The 21,028-nt window shown below is 36.2% G+C and overlaps 1 protein-coding gene across 10 annotated transcripts in view; it reads left to right on the top strand.

Moving 5' to 3' along the window:
• Positions 1 to 21,028, top strand: part of LRBA (LPS responsive beige-like anchor protein) — a 729,491-nt gene that overhangs the window by 536,217 nt on the left and 172,246 nt on the right. For all 10 annotated transcript variants that reach the window (XM_072724802.1, XM_072724799.1, XM_072724798.1 and 7 more), the window contains exons 43-44: positions 3,108 to 3,223; positions 7,516 to 7,628. In XM_072724802.1, coding sequence (XP_072580903.1) covers positions 3,108 to 3,223; positions 7,516 to 7,628 — 229 coding nt within the window. The remainder of the gene's footprint in view (positions 1 to 3,107; positions 3,224 to 7,515; positions 7,629 to 21,028) is intronic.

The raw sequence follows: 21,028 nt of genomic DNA, 5'->3' as shown, positions 1-21,028 counted from the left end.
ATGTCTGGACTGAAATGTTGAATAGGAAGAATTCAAAACAAAGATATAGTAATTGGGAAAAAATGTGGAAAGACTGAATATTTCCCCTAAAATAAGTAAGGCTAGAATGTCCTCCATTCTCACCATTTCTATCAACAGTGTATTGGAGATTTCAGCCTGTGCAGAAAGAAAGGAAGAGGAGGGAGAAATTAAAGGCATTCAGATTGGAAAGGGAAAAAAAAAGTCTTCATTCCTAGGTGACAAAAGAAGTGTAAGATGTGTATAATGAAAACAATTATATATGGCTGATAAAAATTTTATTTTTTTAAAGATTTTATTTATTTATTCATGAGAGACACAGAGAGAGAGAGAGGCAGACACACAGGCAGAGGGAGAAGCAGGCTCCATGCAGGTAGCCTGACATGGGACTCGATCCTGGGTCTCCAGGATCACACCCTGGACTGAGGCAGCGCTAAGCCACTGAGCCACCTGGGCTGCCTGAAATTAAATTAAATTAAATGGAGACATTCCATATTCATGGATCAGAAGATTCAGTATGATTAAGATGTCACTTCTCCCCAGAACTGTAAATTCAATACAATCCCTATCAAAATCTAGCAGACTTTTTTGGAGATACTGAGAAGCTGAAGTTCAATAGATCGAGAATTGCCAAAACAGTGTTGAAAAAGAAGCTAGAAGACTCCCACCACCTGATTTCAGAGCTAACTATAAAGCCTCAGTAATCAAGATGGTCTGGTATTTATAAAAGGATAGGCATATAAATCAATGGAACAAAATCGAGACTACAGAAATAAACCTTAAATTTATGGTCAGTTGTTTACAACAAATATGCTAACATAATTCAATGAGGAAAAGGTAATCCTTTTTAACAAATAATGCTGAGACATTTCAGTAGTCACATGCAAGAAAATGAACTTCAGTCCTTACCACACAGTATTCGTAAAAAATTAGCTCAAGGTGTGTCATAGACCTATATTGAAGAGCTAAAATTAAAAAAAAAAAAAAAAATTCAAAGTGTGGGAGAAAAGCTTCATGACCCTGGAGTAAAAAGTTCTGAGATGTGACACCAAAAGCATAATCCATAAAAGAAAAAATTGAGAAATTGGATTTAATAAAAATTTAAAACTCTTGGGCTTTATCGGAGATCAAAGTATACCACTAAGTATATGAAAAGAGAAGTCCTAGACTGAAATAAATATTTGTACATATGTATCTGATAAAGATCTTGTATTCAGAATATATGCAAGACTCTTGCAACTCAATACTAAGACAAAAACCTCAATTAATGAAGGAAGAAAAGATTTGAATATTTTACCAAAGAAGATACACAAATAAATGGGTAATAAGCCATGAAAAGTTGCTCAGCAATATACATTAAAACTATAATAAGAGACCATTTTACACTTGCTAGGATGATTATAGTAAGAAATACATATAATATAGCAAGTATTGGCAGAGATGTGGAAAATTGGAACCTGATATACTGCTTATTGGAATGGAAACCAATTTGGCAGTTTCTCAAGAAATTAAAGGTAAACACAACCTACAACCCAGTAATTCCATCCTTAGGGTTCTACCCAAAAGAAATGAAAGCGTATGTTCATACAAAGACATGTTCATGAATATTTATAGTAATATAAGCTAGAATAATAATAATAATAATAATAATCGAAAACCAGAAAGAATTTAAATATCCATCAACTGGTGAACAGATTTTATTTTATTTTTTTAGATCTATTTAATTGTTTTTAGAGAGAGAGCAAGAGCATATGAGGGAGACAGAGGTGGGGGGAGAGTCCCAAGCAGACTCCCCGCTGAGCATGGAGCTCAACACTGATCATAATCCTGGAGTCCTGGGATTGCGCCATACATTGGGCTCCCTGCTCAGTGGGGGGTCTGCTTCTCCCTCTGCCCTTCACCCTACTTGTGCCTCTCTCTCACTTGTGCATGGTCTCTCTCTTTCTCAAATAAATAAAATATTTAAAAATGTGATATATTCTATATTCATACACTGGAATACTATTCAGAAATTTAAAAAATGAATTACTAATAACATGCTGCCACATTGATGAATCTCAAAAACATTACGGTTCATGAAGAAGCCTGATGCAGAAGACTCCATGATGTATGGTTCCATTTATCTGAGATGTCCAGAAGAGGCAAGTTTATAGAGACAGAAAGCAGATTGATAGTTGCCTGGAGTGGAGGATAGGAATGGGGATTAACTGTAAATAGCTACAAGGCAAGTTTTTGTGGTGATGAAATGTTCTGAAGTGCATAGTGGTGATAATCACACAACTCTAGAAATTTATTAATAAATCATAGAATAGTATACTTACATGGGTAAATTTTAAAGTATGTAAATTAAACCTTTGAAAATAGAACTTAAAAAATATAGTTACTTTGTCCCTGGTGGTAGGAAGAACTGTGACAGCATACTTCTCTGAGATTCTAGGCTCTGAATGTAATAATTAATCCTACCACTTGTTTTCCACTGTTACTTGGTATTAGATACATCTTTTGTTATTTATATTGCATTAAGAAAACACAAAAAAACCTTGGTCTCCTATTATTAAGCTGTATAAAAAAATAATAGTTTCTCTTACCTATGTTCCACCCTCATGAATAGACACATAAATAGACACATTCTTTCCCCTGTTATAAAGAGTATATAGACATAATATTTAAATTTAAAATGTACAAATGTGTTGTCTTTAAGAGACCTATTAAAATTGATAAAGATGTGAATATAATTTTGTATGTCTTTCTCAGTTACTATAATTCTTTTTATATCAGTAAGTCAGTAAGTTATTAATCTTACTATTATTAATCAGCATTTGTGGAACCTAGATATTATGGTGGCGTTGTAATGACAGCTTACTTTAATGAATAGAACATGTATCATGGATCTGTGGCTAATTCAAATCATTTAACCATTAATTGTTCATTGAAACGTTATTTGTAGTCATTAGTGTAGCATGAATAGAACTTTTCAGAATATACAGATAGCATTTTGGATGTCAAATATCCAGAATAGACACAGATACTTGTTATTTATTGTTATGTTGTAATTAAATTGATTCTACACCAAATTCTGTATTTTGTAGACGTATTTCATTGGCTAGTCCACGTCAACTTTTTAAAGCTTCTAATATGACCCAGCGATGGCAGCACAGAGAGATTTCAAATTTTGAGTATTTGATGTTTCTCAACACGATAGCAGGTAATATGATCTTACATGTTGACTTTTTTCAATGATAAATTATTAAATGTGATATTAGATTATTTTGAGTACTGTATAGATAGCTTACTTTAATTTTCATTATTACTACATGAGTACCTTAGCAAGAGTAATTTTGATAGAGTTTTCACTTTTACATATGAACAGCTGACTAATTGAGGAAATTAAAAATGAGCATACTTTTTTTCTAAAAATATAAAATGAAAATTTACAACTATTCATTGTGGGATAGTAGAAATGAAAAAACCATATAAAATCTTTGGAACCTGTTATTAACTTTTATTAACTTAATCAGAAGTGTATTATAAGATGAAACAAAAATCCAACATAGGAAAAAAAACTGGGTAAAATATCAAGTAGAGGAATATTTATATTATGAGTCATATGTGAAAATCTAAAGAGTGAATGTCTCTATATAAGGTATGTAATCATGAAGTATTATTGAACATCACCCATTGAAGTTGTTCTCTTTGAAAAGGAGAGTAAAGAATAGAAATGTGTCATTACTTTTCATTTGTGATAACTAGAATAAAGAAACAGGCAATGTATTTGTGTGACATTTGAGATTCTGTTCAACAAACTGACAGTTTATATTTGAGGCACAAAGGAGGTACAGAGAGAGAATAAGGCATGTTGCTTGCTCTCAGAGAAGTTATTTTAAGTACGAATATAAGCATTTACGTGATCCTAGAGTAAGGAGCATAGATTCAATAAAAGAAATACAAAGTACTATGGGGATTAAAAGAACAGAGAGAAAGGGAAATTATATTTATCCGGTTGATGGGAATAAGGAAAAACTAGGAAGGATTTCATGTCCATATAAGGACTGCTATTACTTTAGTAGAGCTGGTGGTTGAGAGGTAAAAAGTCATGCCTGGTAAAACTGAAGGCATACAGAAACATACAAAGATGGGAAAATGTGAGATATAGTGGGAGAATAATTAATAGTATAGTTTACACCTGTGTGTATATGCATGTGCACACACAGAGTATAAACTCATAAAGGTATAATGAGAAAGACAACTAAAAAGGTAGTACGGAGACACATTGTGGAAGATTTTCTGTCAGTTTGAAGAGTTAGCAGCCAAATCATAGGGAAACTTCTACAAGTATTTGAGCAAGTATTATTAGAATTCTATGGAAAGTTAACTTGGAGGCAGAATGAAGGATAAACTGGAGTGGAGAGAGACAGGCAGACAGCACAGTTAGGAAGTAATTATATATATAAAAATAATGAGAGCTTACATTAGAGAGGTGACAGTGGGAATTTAAAGATTAAATGATGTAAGATTTATAAGGTACAAACCATTTGACATCGGACTGACTGAATGTAGCAGCTAAATGAGTAAAGAAGTGTCAGAAAAGGCTTCCAGGCTTCTGGCCTGAATCATTAGGAAAATGGTGGTGCTATTAACAGAAAGGAAGTCCAAAAAAATGGCCTAGGAAAAGACAATTTTACCATGTAGATGGACATCCAAGTTAAGATATCAAAAAGAATTTTTAGAAGTATAGGTCAAAAAATGTATTTGGAATTTGGAGATAGGACATTGGATTTCATCTGCATAGATAAGAAATCACCAAGAATGAATTGAGATGACCAAACCGGATAATACAGAGAGCAGTGAGACAAGATCTGGTGAATGTTCTTATGCAAGACAAGAAGAAAAAAGGAGTCAGTAAAGGAGAGAAGAGAAGGAGTGTTCCCAGAGGTTTTAGACTTAGAAGGAGAAAAACTGGGGTGAAGCAAATGTCTTGATAGGCAAGAGGAAAGATGTTATAGAGAAGTACAGGATAATTTAGAATGAATATGGGCTGTGCCTTTAGCTTGGGCATTTGGAAACTTGGTGGTTACTTTCTAGGGGTTCATTTTAAAAGCAAACAAAAAAGATTAATTGTAAGAACTGAATGGTTGGAGATGAAATGTGAACATTAGATGTTTATTATAGTTTTCTTGTGTAATAGTAAAGACAGAATGGTGAAGGCAGAGGTGAGAAACCGTGAAGGAGGGACAGAGAGGAAAAGTAACAATGCAAATTAAGAGTGAGACAGGCTCAAGAGCTCAGGTGAAGGAATTACAGCTCACAAGGTATAAAGGCACCATTAAAGAAGAGAGAAAGAGAAGGGACTGTTAGGAAAACTAGAAGTTAAGGGATCACATCAAAAGGTCTAAATTTTACCGGTTAAGGAAGTATTCAACTCACAGCCAGTTGAGGGAATGGAAAGAGAAAGTTTGAACAATTATGTTGAACTAAGAAGAGATTATGTAAGTAGTGACTGAAAGGACTTTCAAGCAGTAATGAGAAACAAAAGATATATAACACGTTTAATGGACATAGTATGTGATAATTAACACACAGTTTGAATGCACAGTAATAATTAGGGAGCAATATTTATGAAAAAGTCTACTCTCAAATAGCTTTTTTTGTACTTAACGTGTCTTTTAAGTATATCCTCCAAATATTCTTTTTAAAGAATAGAAACAGTAACTTATTTTGGATAGTTAACTTGGAGGCAGATATATACACTAGAAGGGGTTGTGTCTCACATTATTTAAGATTTCTTTTACACTATTATCTGTGATACACATAGGATTTCATGATACCATGACATATTTCCCAAACGACAGTCAGGAGACCTTCAATAACTAGATACAGAGTTTAACTTAACGAAGGTCTATTTACAAGGAGCTGTACCTATGATAAATTTGTCTTCTTTTGTACCTATGATAAATTTGGTCAGTTAAGTAGAAGGGGCAAAATGACAATTTTACTAACATGTTTACTAACATCCCAATCAGAAGGAAAGAAATGGGTGGAGGGAATCAAGATATAGTGGTTTTTGCTGCTAAGTTTGGTTACTTTTTTCTGGGAGAAATTAAAATTGAGAGAAATATGTAGTGACATAATGGCCTCTGAATTAAAAATTATCCTTGTTACTCATATTTTGTTAAGACTATTTCCAGGTCAATCAAGGAAGCACTATGTTACTTTAATAGTCCTCAAGATGGATAGAGTGAAATAAAATTAAAAACATCAAATCATAAGGAAGGCTCAGATACCAAAGATCCATTTGAAGAACAACTATAATATTCAGCTGTGTACTGATATGACACCAATATATGTTTGAGAAAAAGATGATAAATGCCCAATATAAAATAAAGGAATTCAAACAATATTAATATACTTGTCCCCCTTATTTTTTAGCCATAAAAGTCTGTTCACATTAAATCTAACTAAAAATAGGGACACCTGAGTGGCTCAGTGGTTGAGCATCTGCCTTTGGCTCAGGGTGTGATCCCAGGTCTGGGGATCGAGTCCCACGTCGAGCTCTCTACAAGGAGCCTGCTTCTCTCTCTGTCTATGTCTCTGCCTCACGCTCTCTCATGAATAAATAAATCTTTAAAAAAAATAAATCTAACTAAAAATAGATTATAGACTAGTAAATAGTAGAGCTGGGATTGAAATGCTAGTGTTTTGACTTTGGAAACAGTGATTTCATCCACTATGCTGCCTCCCTAAAGTGGTGATATCCAGAAGACTGGTGTGTGTGTGTGTAAAAATATGAGGGCCGTCTCATCCTTTGTTTTATTCATATTTTTAATAGACCTAAATGCGTCACTGAATGTCATTAGTTTAAAAAGTGTGGAAGAGTACATGGCAGCATTTAGGAGTGGGGGAAAGCCAGCATCGGTGAGGCTTTGCATTATATTCAGAGGACCATAGAATTTGAAAGCTATCACAGAAATTTTAGAGTTATTTAGTACAACTCCCTCATTTTATAGATGACTAATAAATGTCCAGAGAAGTTAATTCACTTAGGTTTGATTGATTATTTGGTTGATTGGTTGGTTAATGGCAGAGAAAGGATTGTTGTTTGGAAAAGCTTTGTTAGAATTAAAATTTTTTTAAATTATTAACAAAGAATATTTTGTTTGCTTCAGGCTTTCAAATACAAAAAAAGCCAGGTATATTTTATAAAAACATAAACTTGAGGCCAGAGTATCTGGATTTGAATATGATTTGAACATTCCTAGTTACATAGCCTGGGGCAAGTTTTCAACTTTTTGTGTCTCCATTTTTATCCATAAAATGGGGATGGTAATTTTATAGGTTTATTATAGGTTTGAATCAAATAACATATGTATAGCACTGAGAACAATGTTTGGCACTCATGAAGTTAAGTTCTTATTATTTTTAGTAAATGATATTCCTGAGTCTGTTTATCATTTCATTTTATTATTCTAAATAGAGAACTTTTTGTTTTCTCTCTCTCAGGACGGAGTTACAACGACTTAAATCAGTATCCAGTGTTTCCCTGGGTCATCACTAATTATGAATCAGAAGAACTGGATCTTACCTTGCCAAGCAACTTCAGAGATTTGTCTAAGGTAAATTTTCAGGAATCATCTGAAATACAGCTATCTTACATATAACAATAAATTTGATTATCTTTAATTTTCACATTACTTTCTAAAAATCTTTTTAATATAACCATAAGTTTGGGCAGCCCCGGTGACTCAGCGGTTTAGTGCCGCCTTCAGCCTAGGGCGTGATCCTGGAGTCCCAGGATCGAGTCTCATGTCGGGCTCCCTGCATGGAGCCTGCTTCTCCCTCTGCCTGTGTCTCTGCCTCACTCTGTGTCTCTCATGAATAAATAAAATCTTTAAAAAATATATATATATAACCATAAGTTTAATATATTTATCTCTTAAAATGTATTTTCACTTTCTCAAAGTGAGATTTAAAATTTAAATTGAAAATTTTTTAAAAAGGCATGATAAAGTTGGTTAACAGTTAAAAGTATTTACAGTTGTATTCTTTTTCCCATATACATTTAGGAAGATATTATTCTAAAATATTCTTTAAAGGGTATTAGTAATTGATAAAGCATATGACTAAATCATGAACACTTCTCACCAACACTTTCATGGAAAAACAAGTACCTATACACTACTCCAAGTGTCCTCCCTGGTTTCTTTGGTACCTATTACCCTTGTCCAATCCATCCCTCACTACCACAAAAATGAATCATTTTTAAATCTAATTTTGAATTATATAAATCTAGTGCTTAAACCTTTTTTGACTTACAATTATTCTGACTGCAGAATTATTCTTTCCCAGTTCAGAGTTTTGCTTCCCTGCTTTTAATGTCCATCTCCTTCTTTGTAAGTGGCTGACTCTAGTCCTATAGGTTACCTCCTCATAGAGACCATTACTGTTTAACTTCCCTGATATCCTGCTCTCTGTTTCTTTCATAGCACCCAAAATTACCTGCATTTTGTATATCCTTCTACTTTTTGGTTTTGGTTCTTCTTGTCTCCCCCCATTAAACTCCATATGAGAGTGTTCACCATTATTTCTCCCATGCTTAGTACAGAGCCTGCCATTCACTAAATGTGCTAAATAATAAAATATATATAAGACATTTACCCTAACTTCTAAAATACTAATATTAACTTTAATTGTTTAAATGGAAAACATAAATAAGCAAAAATTACTCTTTATTTACCAAATATCAATAAGGAATGATGACATTTTATATTTATATACATACATATATATATATACACACACACACACACACACTCTCTCTCTCTCTCTCTCTCTGTTTTTTTTAACTAAGTATTTTCCCATACCTGAAGTTCAAGAACTTTCCTTATCTGTCCTTATCAATAAATAGAATATCCTGAATCATCATTGTGATATAGAATAGTTATATTTCTTATTAGCTTTTTATCATAGAGAATTTCAAGCAAATACAAAAGTAGACAAATTAGCATAATAAATTTACATCAATCAGTTATCCTGCTTCAATAATTATCAACTCATGGTTACTCTTATTTTTATATTCATTTTCTTTCTGCCTTCTCATATTACTCTGAAGCAAATCCTAGACACTATATCATTCTATTTATAAATATTTCAATATGTACTTCTTTTTGAACTATAGTTCCTTCTTAAAGCATAACTATAATACTATTTTCAAACCTAAAATATTAACAGTAATTTCTTGATATCATCAAAGCGTAATAAGTGTCAGATTTCCAATTGAATTACAATTTGATAATTTTTTTAGTGTGTTTATTCAAATCAGCATCCAAGTAAGGACCACACAATGCAATTGATACTAAATAAGTCTAAGTCTCTATTCTGTAAGTTTCTTTTTTGTCTTTTCTTTCTTTCTGATTAGTTGAAGAAATATATTCTTTGTCTTACATCTTTTCTCAGTGTGGATTTTGCTTATTGTGTCCCTGTGGAATAGTCTAACAGGTTTCTTCATCTTCTCTATTTCTTATAAATTGGTAGTTGGTTCCAAAGGTTGATAGAAATCAGATTGGATATTTGTGTCAAGACTGCTTCATAGGAAGTTTTTGCATTCTTCTGTCAGAAAGCATGTAATATCTTCTTTACATCTCTTTTGTGACATATTTGCCATTGATATTTAATTCCTGAATTCACTGGTTCTGTAATCATTGCGCAATCATGATTTACATTCTCTCACTTTAATTTCACTTATTATTATTAAGAATCATTCTAGGGACATTTGGGTGGCTCAGTGGTTGAGAGTCTGCCTTTGGCTCAGGGTGTGATCCCGATGTCCTGGGATTGAGTCCCCCATCGGGGTCCCCACAGGGAGCCTGCTTCTCTCTCTGCCCATGTCTCTGCCTCTCTCTCCCTGAGTCTCATGAATAAATAAAATCTTAAAAAAAAATCATTCTATAACAGGTTACTTCCCTTCATCTGCTACTAGCTTATTCAGTGGTACATTGCATTGGGAAGGCAAAAAAAGGGGCCCTGGGGTGGTTCAATAAGTTAAGAATCTGACTCTTGGTTTACGTTCAGGTCATGATCTCAGGATGGTGTGATCCAGCCCCTTGCGCTCCGTGCTCAGTCCTGAATGTGCTTGAGATTCTCTCTCTCTCTCTCTCTCTCTGCCTCTCTCCCTGCTTGCACACATGGTCTCTTTCTCTAAAATAGATAAATAAATCTTTTTTTAAAAAAAAAAAAAAAAGGAAAGGCAGGATAAAAGTTTGATTTTTTTTCTCTTTTTATAGCATTTTTCAAAACAGTGAACTGGTTCCTAACACCCTTCAATGGTACCTAACTTTCTAAAAAGCATCTTTGTGAACTCACAGCCTTAAATATATATGATATTCATTGCAGTTATTATTTTCATTGATGTTCATTCAGTTCCTACTTTTGACCACAGGGAGCTTTTTAAAGTCATTTCGATACAATCTTTTTTTTTTTTTAATTAACTTTTATTGGTGTTCAATTTACCAACATACAGAAAAACACCCAGTGCTCATCCCGTCAAGTGTCCACCTCAGTGCCCGTCACCCATTCCCCTCCAACACCCGCCCTCCTCCCCTTCCACCACCCCTAGTTCGTTTCCCCGAGTTAGGAGTCTTTATGTTCTGTCTCCCTTCCTGATATTTCCCAACATTTCTTTTCCCTTCCTTTATATTCCCTTTCACTATTATTCATATTCCCCAAATGAATGAGAACATACACTGTTTGTCCTTCTCCGATTGACTTATTTCACTCAGCATAATACCCTCCAGTTCATTCCACGTTGAAGCAAATGGTGGGTATTTGTCGTTTCTAATTGCTGAGTAATATTCCATTGTATACATAAACCACATCTTCTTTATCCATTCATCTTTTGATGGACACCGAGGCTCCTTCCACAGTTTGGCTATTGTGGCCATTGCTGCTAGAAACATCGGGGTGCAGGTGTCCCGACGTTTCATTGCATCTGAATCTTTGGGGTAAATCCCCAACAGTGCAATTGCTGGGTCGTAGGGCAGGTCTATTTTTAACTCTTTGAGGAACCTCCACACAGTTTTCCAGAGTGGCTGCACCAGTTCACATTCCCACCAACAGTGTAAGAGGGTTCCCTTTTCTCCGCATCCTCTCCAACATTTGTTGTTTCCTGCCTTGTTAATTTTCCCAATTCTCACTGGTGTGAGGTGGTATCTCATTGTGGTTTTGATTTGTATTTCCCTGATGGCAAGTGATGCAGAGCATCTTCTCATGTGCTTGTTGGCCATGTCCATGTCTTCCTCTGTGAGATTTCTCTTCATGTCTTTTGCCCATTTCATGATTGGATTGTTTGTTTCTTTGCTGTTGAGTTTAATAAGTTCTTTATAGATTTTGGAAACTAGCCCTTTATCTGATATGTCATTTGCAAATATCTTCTCCCATTCTGTAGGTTGTCTTTTAGTTTTGTTGACTGTATCCTTTGCTGTGCAAAAGCTTTTTATCTTGATGAAGTCCCAATAGTTCATTTTTGCTTTTGTTTCTTTTGCCTTTGTGGATGTATCTTGTAAGAAGTTACTGTGGCCAAGTTCAAAAAGGGTGTTGCCTGTGTTCTCCTCTAGGATTTGGATGGAATCTTGTCTCACATTTAGATCTCTCATCCATTTTGAGTTTATCTTTGTGTATGGTGAAAGAGAGTGGTCCAGTTTCATTCTTCTGCATGTGGATGTCCAATTTTCCCAACACCATTTATTGAAGAGACTGTCTTTCTTCCAATGGATAGTCTTTCCTCCTTTATCGAATATTAGATGACCGTACATTTCAGGGTCCACTTCTGGGTTCTCTATTCTGTTCCATTGATCTATGTGTCTGTTTTTGTGCCAGTACCACACTGTCTTGATGACCACAGCTTTGTAGTACAACCTGAAATCTGGCATTGTGATGCCCCCAGCTATGGTTTTCTTTTTTAAAATTCCCCTGGCTATTCGGGGTCTTTTCTGATTCCACACAAATCTTAAAATAATTTGTTCTAACTCTCTGAAGAAAGTCCATGGTATTTTGATAGGGATTGCATTAAACGTGTAAATTGCTCTGGGTAACATTGACATTTTTACAATATTAATTCTGCCAATCCATGAGCATGGAATATTTTTCCATCTCTTTGTGTCTTCCTCAATTTCTTTCAGAAGTGTTCTATAGTTTTTAGGGTATAGATCTTTTACCTCTTTGGTTAGGTTTATTCCTAGGTATCTTATGCTTTTGGGTGCAATTGTAAATGGGATTGACTCCTTAATTTCTCTTTCTTCAGTCTCATTGTTAGTGTATAGAAATGCCATTGATTTCTGGGCATTGATTTTGTATCCTGCCACGCTACCAAATTGCTGTATGAGTTCTAGCAATCTTGGGGTGGAGGCTTTTGGGTTTTCTATGTAGAGTATCATGTCATCGGCGAAGAGGGAGAGTTTGACTTCTTCTTTGCCAATTTGAATGCCTTTAATGTCTTTTTGTTGTCTGATTGCTGAGGCGAGGACTTCCAGAACTATGTTGAACAGCAGTGGTAGGAGTGGACATCCCTGTCTTGTTCCTGATCTTAGGGGAAAGGCTCCCAGTGCTTCCCCATTGAGAATGATATTTGCTGTGGGCTTTTCATAAATGGCTTTTAAGATGTCGAGGAAAGTTCCCTCTATCCCAACACTCTGAAGGGTTTTGATCAGGAATGGATGCTGTATTTTGTCAAATGCTTTCTCTGCATCTAATGAGAGTATCATATGGTTCTTGGTTTTTCTCTTGCTGATATGATGAATCACATTGATGGTTTTACGAGTGTTGAACCAGCCTTGTGTCCCAGGGATAAATCCTACTTGGTCATGGTGAATAATTTTCTTAATGTGTTGTTGGATCCTATTGGCTAGTATCTTGTTGAGAATTTTTGCATCCATGTTCATCAGGGATATTGGTCTGTAATTCTCCTTTTTGGTGGGGTCTTTGTCTGGTTTCGGAATTAAGGTGATGCTGGCCTCATAGAACGAATTTGGAAGTACTTCATCTCTTTCTATCTTTCCAAACAGCTTTAGTAGAATAGGTATGATTTCTTCTTTAAACGTTTGATAGAATTCCCCTGGGAAGCCATCTGGCCCTGGACTCTTGTGTCTTGGGAGGTTTTTGATGACTGCTTCAATTTCCTCCCTGGTTATTGGCCTGTTCAGGTTTTCTATTTCTTCCTGCTCCAGTTTTGGTAGTTTGTGGCTTTCCAGGAATGCGTCCATTTCTTCTAGATTTCCTAATTTATTGGCATACAGCTGTTCATAATATGTTTTTAAAATCGTTTGTATTTCCTTGGTGTTGGTAGTGATGTCCCCTTTCTCATTCATGATTTTATTAATTTGAGTCTTCTCTCTCTTCTTTTTAATAAGGTTGACTAATGGTTTATCTATCTTATTAATTCTTTCGAAGAACCAACTCCTGGTTCTGTTGATCCGTTCCACAGTTCTTTTGTCTCGATATCATTGAGTTCTGCTCGAATTTTAATTAACTGTCTTCTTCTGCTGGGGGTGGGGTCTATTTGTTGCTTTTTCTCTAGTTCCTTTATGTGTAAGGTGAGCTTTTGAATTTGAGATCTTTCCAGTTTTTGAATGGATGCTTGTATTGCGATGTATTTGCCCCTCAGGACTGCTTTTGCTGCATCCCAAAGATTTTGAATGGTTGTATCTTCATTCTCATTAGTTTCCATGAATCTTTTTAATTCTTCCTTAATTTCCTGGTTGACCTTTTCATCTTTTAGCAGGATGGTCCTTAACCTCCACGTGTTTGTGGTCCTTCCATACTTCTTGTTGTGATTAAGTTCTAATTTCAAGGCATTATGGTCTGAGAATATACAGGGGACTATCCCGATCTTTTGGTATCAGTTCAGACCCGATTTGTGACCCAGTATGTGGTCTATTCTGGAGAAAGTTCCATGTGCACTTGAGAAGAATGTGTATTCAGTTGAGTTTGGATGTAAAGTTCTGTAGATATCTGTGAAATCCATCTGGTCCAGTGTATCATTTAAAGCTCTCGTTTCTTTGGAGATGTTGTGCTTAGAAGACCTATCCAGGGTAGAAAGAGCTAGATTGAAGTCACCAAGTATAAGTGTATTATTATCAAGGTATTTCTTGAGTTTGGTTATTAATTGGTTTAAATATTTGGCAGCTCCCACATTCGGGGCATATATATTGAGGATTGTTAAGTCCTCTTGTTGGATAGATCCTCTGAGTATGAGATAGTGTCCCTCTTCATCTCTCACTATAGTCTTTGGGGTAAATTTTAATTTATCTGATATAAGGATGGCAACCCCTGCTTTCTTTTGAGGACCATTTGAATGGTAAATGGTTCTCCAACCTTTTATTTTCAGGTTGTAGGTGTCCTTCTGTCTAAAATGAGTCTCTTGTAGACAGCAAATAGATGGGTCCTGCTTTTTTATCCAGTCTGAAACCCTGCGCCTTTTGATGGGGTCATTAAGCCCGTTCACGTTCAGAGTTACTATTGATAGATATGAGTTTAGTGTCATCATATCTATTCAGTCCTTGTTTTTGTGGATTGTTCCACTGAACTTCTTCTTAAAGGGGAATTTTAAGAGTCCCCCTTAAAATTTCTTGCAGAGCTGGTTTGGAGGTTACATATTCTTTCAGTTCCTGCCTGTTTTGGAAGCTCTTTATCTCTCCTTCCATTTTGAATGAAAGCCTTGCTGGGTAAAGTATTCTTGGTTGCATGTTCTTTTCATTTAGGACCCTGAATATATCCTGCCAGCCCTTTCTGGCCTGCCAGGTCTCTGTGGAGAGGTCTGCTGTTACCCTAATATTCCTCCCCATAAAAGTCAGGGACTTTTTTTCTCTTGCTGCTTTAAGGATCTTCTCCTTATCTTTGGAATTTGCAAGCTTCACTATTAAATGTCGAGGTGTTGAACGGTTTTTGTTGATTTTAGGGGGGGATCTCTCTATTTCCTGGATCTGAATGTCTGTTTCCCTTCCCAGATTAGGAAAGTTTTCAGCTAGGATTTGTTCAAATACATATTCTGGCCCTCTGTCCCTTTCGGCGGCCTCGGGAACCCCAATTAAACGTAGGTTTTTCTTCCTCAGGCTGTCATTTATTTCCCCTAATCTATCCTCATGATCTTTTAATTGCTTGTCTCTTTTTTCCTCAGTTTCCCTCTTTGCCATCAACTTGTCTTCTATGTCACTCACTCGTTCTTCCACCTCGTTAAGCCTCGTCGTTAGGACTTCTAGCTTGGATTGCATCTCATTTAATTGATTTTTAATTTCTGCCTGATTGGATCTAAATTCTGCACTCATGAAGTCTCTTGAGTCCTTTATGGTTTTTTCTAGAGCCACCAGTAGCTGTAAAATAGTGCTTCTGAATTGGCTTTCTGACATTGAATTGTAATCCATATTTTGTAACTCTGTGGGAGAGAGGGCTGTTTCTGATTCTTTTTTTTTTTGAGGTGAGGTTTTCCTTCTAGTCATTTTGCTCAGTGCAGAGTGGCCAAAAACAAGTTGTATTGGGAAAAGGAGAAAAAGAGAGAGAAGGAAAGAAAAGAGAAAAAGAAAAAAGAGAAAGAAGAAAAAAAAAGGGGGGGAAAGGAGAAAAAGAAAGAAAAAGAAAGAAAGGAGAAAAAAGAAAAAAAAAGGGGGGGGTGGGGGAAGCAATCAGAAATCAAGAAGAAAGAGAGAAAAAAAAAAGCACAAAACAAAAAAAAAAAAAACAAAAACAAAAAAACACGGGGGAGTATCTTCCGATTCTGTATACTTTTAAGTCCCTTGACTTCCCCTGGAACTGGTCCGTGTCGCTGGTCTTCTGGGGGAGGGGCCTGCTGTGCTGATTCTCAGGTGTTAGCACTTGGGGGAGCTGCTCTGCCCCTGCCTGGTGCAGGGCTCGGTGGGGGTTGTTCACCCCGTGAGGCCCCGGGAGGAAGCCACAGTGGCGGGGCGGCAGCTCTGGGACCCTGGAGTCAGCTCCCGCAGTAGCTCCGGGGCTCTCCGTCTGCAGGGCCTGGGTGCTCCGGAGCGGGGCCGCTGATCTGCTCAGCTCGGAGCAGGAGCGTCCTCGCTGTCCTGGGCCCACCCGGCCTCTGCCTGTCCCGGGGGGAGGCCGGATCCTGGGCTGTGTCCCGGCGCCCTGTGCTCCGGGGCCTGCGCTGTTGGATTCGCGCTCCCGCCCCGCAGCCCCCTCCGCGGAGCCGCCGCCCGAGCCCCTCCGAGCTGTTCCCGGAGCCGCGCAGCCCCCTCCGCGGAGCCGCCGCCCGAGCCCCTCCGAGCTGCTCCGGGTCCCGCCGAGCACTGCAGCCCTTAGGGAGCTCGGCGCATTTCCCGGGGCGTAGGTCCTCTGTTACTGTCCCAGGGAGCCCGAGGGCATCCCCGCCCTCCTGGGGATCCTGCTCCAATTCCCCGGGAGGCCTTTCCCCCGGGAAGGTTGGTGCAGCTCCTGCTCCTCGGGGACGGGGCTCTCCTGTCCTGGGGACACTCGCCCCGGCCTCAGCCCGGCTCCTCGCGGGGCCCCTCCCCCTCGGAGGCCTTTTGTTACTTTATTTCTTTTTTCCCGTCTTCCTACCTTGATAGAAGCGCGAACTCTTCTCACTGGAGCGTTCCAGCTGGTCTCTCTTTAAATCTCAGGCTGAATTCGTAGATTTTCAGGATGATTGGATGGTTTACTAGGTAATTTGTTGAGGACAGGTGACTTGGAGATCCTACTCCTCCGCCAGCTTGCCCCTCCCCCCTCGATACAATCTTAATAATTGTCTTTGTTAACTACCATGTTCTCTGGTCTGACAGAGTGCCTTGGTCTTAACCCTTATATTTTCTGGCCCAGTTCTAGAATCATCTGTTTCTTCTGCTTCTCTAAGATCACCTTGAGAACATGCCCCTAACAGGGCCGGGTTAACCTGCTAGAATGATGTGACTAGCACATGGAGAATGGCTAGATTGTCCTATCAGCAGCCACCTTAAACAAGCCAGCACTCAACTGACCACAGACACATGACTGCGTGTAACCAAGAGCAGCTAAATCTGGCCCAGAATACAAGAATTTCCCAGGTGCCTCATTGACTATGAGGAATAATAGATGGATAAATTGTTGTTTTGTGAGGTTTTCGTTTTGTTTACAGAAAGGAAAGCCTTACTTGCATTTAGGTATTGTATTTGTTCAGACCCTGTAATATTTCACTGGAATCTGTAGAATTCTCTAATCTAATAATGAAGGACTATGTATTAGCTCAATTTGTATAGTGAGTCGTACAGTAGGTCAGTAATAAAAACTTGCCGACTCTTTAATTCTCAGGCTATTTTATCCTACTGTCTTTCCATTATTTTATGTACACAAATGTAAAAATCTCATTTCACTAGTTTGTTAAAATGTAAATTTTGCTTTACGGAATAAATTACATTGGAATTAAATAAGCTTTCTAGAGTTCTAGAAGAATTTTCTTTTAAAAAAATTTTTTAAACTGGGTCCTTCAGTTTGGATTTCTATTTAAGCATAGAGCTTAAGATTTCTTTTGTTCTTTAGAGGATTTTTTTGGTAGGCTTTTCAAGATCCAGTGGGTAGTAAGATGGATTGTGAACAGGGTGCGTGTTTCTGTCTTGATAGAACAGCTACTAGTGATGATGAGTGGGAGGCTATTTGGATATTTCTGCTGAGGCTGTATTTCTGTTTTCTGCCATTATTGTACCTTAATAAGAGCTCCTGTAACCCTATTTCCTTCTCCTACCAATGTTCTTTGCCAACTGCCTCTATTCTCTGTCTGTTCTCTTGGTTCTCTATCCCACTAAAAATCTTATATGACTAGAGGAAAGCTTCCAAAGCAGTTTACTTATTTTATTTAACGTAGGCTATATGGTTTTTTCATTATGAGACTTCATTAAGGTAATATCAGCAAAGTCCCACAATGGATTATTTGCTAGCCAAATAGAATCTCTTACTAAAATTGAATTTTATTTATGTGTTAACAGCTATTTCTAAGAAACTTGCCAAATACTTTTCTTGGGTGGGTAAAATACTGTTTTAATTAATGCCTTTGTAATTTATATTCTGTATATGACAAATAAGGCTGTTTTTACGCCCAACTAGATGACCAATAGTAATTTTGCTCTTTTTATTTTGTTAGATTTATAAAACTAGTAGGAGGGCCTTAAACCTAAAAAAATTGCTTCCATTGGTCTATCCAATATGTCCATATCTAGTATATAAGGCATAAAAATATAATTTTGATGATTTAGTGCCTTTAATTGTAGTAGTGGCATCCATTTTTATATTTTGCAAGATTTTGTGAAAGATTTGCACATTGGGCTGAGAAAATAATATTAATGAAGAATGCTTTCAACAAGAACTAAAGTCCACACAATTGAATTGTGAATAGTCATACAATTAACCAAACCAGGCTGAGAAGAAGTGGGAAGCTCTAACACTCAGCCACATATCTTATAATTTATAAAGCAGCAGTAGTTCAAATGCTGTAAAAGTCATTCAAGTTCAAGAAAGTGGAATTCTAGTACTAATTGTTTTCATTAAATATTGATGGAAATAAGTGAATTTGGAATTAACTACATTATATTAAGTGAAATAAACATGTTAGATTTTTGAAAATTGTGCTTTGCATCTATAAAGTAGTAGTAATTATTTACTTTATAAAAATATCTCATTCCTTTTGGCATTAAAATTTTCCATAATGCTTACAAAAGTGTGACTCAATATTTAGGTATCTGTTTATACACATATTTCAATGACACATCTCATACATGCGTTATATCTATATGAATAATGATTATAAAATAATTATATTACAGTTTTCCATAGTATACATTTAGCAAACATTGCTATTTGTTTAAATTTGTGAAATTATAGAAAACATTCTGTGCAAAGCTTAATTTAAAACATAAACAGATCTCCCCATTCTTTATTAGATTATATACCCCAACTGGCTTTTAAATGTATTGAATTATTTATGCATATTTATGTCCATTTAATTTTCTCAATGCTGTTTTTCAAGAGAGTTTTAGCAGCTTTGATGCTAAGCTACAATTTTACTTGGTAATTTCTTCCATGTTGCGCAGGGAATTTTCTTTCTGCAGCTGAATTAATATAATTAACACCCTTTTTCCTGTATTATTTTTCTGACCATTCTTTGTAAAAAGGGTTCGATGGAAGATATAAAAATTGTCTTCTTGAAGGTATAAACTTGTATTTTATGAATAATATCTCCTTATAATAATTTCAAATTAGTATTGTCAGTATGTCAGTCTGTTGAGAAGATCAAATATAGTCTATATAGAAGATCAAATAGTCTGAAATTCTGATGAAAATTAATTTTTTTATATGCACATCTTGAGAAAGTCCTCATTTTACATAATGGTTTAATTTATTCTTTCAAAGCTGAAAAAAGGAATGAATTTTTAAGTTGATTTTTTCCTTCACTTCCTCATGTGTTTCATCATTGTTCTACAATTCTGACTTATGAGAAGACAAATCTAACCATTCATGGATTTGGGAGTGACATTAATCTATATTTTAATTATAATTAGGACAGGGATGTATTTACAAAATGTCATATGATAAAAAAAATTATGATGGCAGAGTGTTTCAGTACCAGGGCTTTCTTTGTATATTAGGAAGATTTTCTTTGCCACTTTGATTTTTTTTCCCCCTTAGTAGGAAATTGATTGTGTAAACCAGTTTTCTAAGAGAGGAAAACCCAGATAACCTGAGGCAATTATTTCTCTCTTAATTGACCAATGTAATTATTTGATATGTATATGTATCACAATCTGAATACCTATTCTAAAAATTCAATTTGTTCTTACATTGAAATGAAGCTGATAGCTATTAGCTTCCAAATGAAAACTTTGCTATAGATTTCAGAAGGTAGGAATATGCCACTTTATTATTGCTAACTAAATTTATTGAGTACTTACTTTTTGTCAGGCCCTCATCTAAGTGTATTACATGTGTTAACTTTTTTTAACCCTCACAAGCCCTCATAGGATGGGCAACATTATGTACTGTGTTTTACAGAGACAGAAACTGAGGCACTATGAAGTTAAGCAAGTTGTAAAAGGTCACACAGGTAGTGGCTAGCATCAGAATTTAAAAATTAAGCCCATGTTTTTCAAACTTCAGTTTACAACTAACATTTTAAAAAATGAATAGAAAATTTTAAAAAGTAGTGAATATAGAACAAAAACCCAAAAACCAAATAAACAAAAAACAGAATCAGACCTATAAATGTAGAGAACAAACTGATGGCTGCCAGAGGGGAAGGAGGTAAGGGTTGGGCAGAATGGGTACAGGAGAGTAGGAGGTACAAACTCCCAGTTATGGATTGAATAAATCAAGGGGATAAATGGCACAGCATAAGGAATTTAGTCAGTGATACTGTAATAGCATAATAGCATGTATTGGAACAGATGGTACCTATACTTGTGGCCAACTAGCATAATGTATAAACTTGTCAAATTACTACATTGTATGCCTGAAATTAAAGTAATATTGTGCGTCAACTACACTGAAAATACATAGGTATCATAGAGAAAAAATGAAAAGAATGACATGGTATAACATAAAGAAAGAAAATATCAATGTACATTATATATGAATCTTTGACCTAAGCTGTGTATGTATGGGTACGTACATGGGTGCACTGGGTAATGGTTTGTTTTTTTGTGTGTTTTTTTTTGGGGAGGGTGGGTGGGTGGGTAATGGTTTAAAGTGACATATTTCTTACTAAAAGTTTGGGCCCAGAATGTTTGAGAAGTACTACAGTGTGCTACACTGCCTCTACTTTTGGCATCAATTTCTGAGTCTGTTTTAATGTTACTTTGTTAAGTTGCCTTTTACTTATTATGCTGAAATACATGGTAAAATGGAACCAGCATTCCATTGCTTTAAAAAAGAAAGCTTCTACAAATTACTCGTCTTCATGTGTTTGTTCCAGGTTTTCTCTAAGCTTTTTTTGACTGTGCCTGTTTTATGAAAAACAATGTTTGGCTAAAACTGTTGAACC

The sequence above is a fragment of the Vulpes vulpes genome, chromosome 10, assembly GCF_048418805.1.
Source record: "Vulpes vulpes isolate BD-2025 chromosome 10, VulVul3, whole genome shotgun sequence".
NCBI lineage: Eukaryota > Metazoa > Chordata > Mammalia > Carnivora > Canidae > Vulpes > Vulpes vulpes.
The sequence above is the reverse complement of the archived record's forward strand: the minus strand, read 5'-3'. Positions and strand labels throughout refer to the sequence as shown.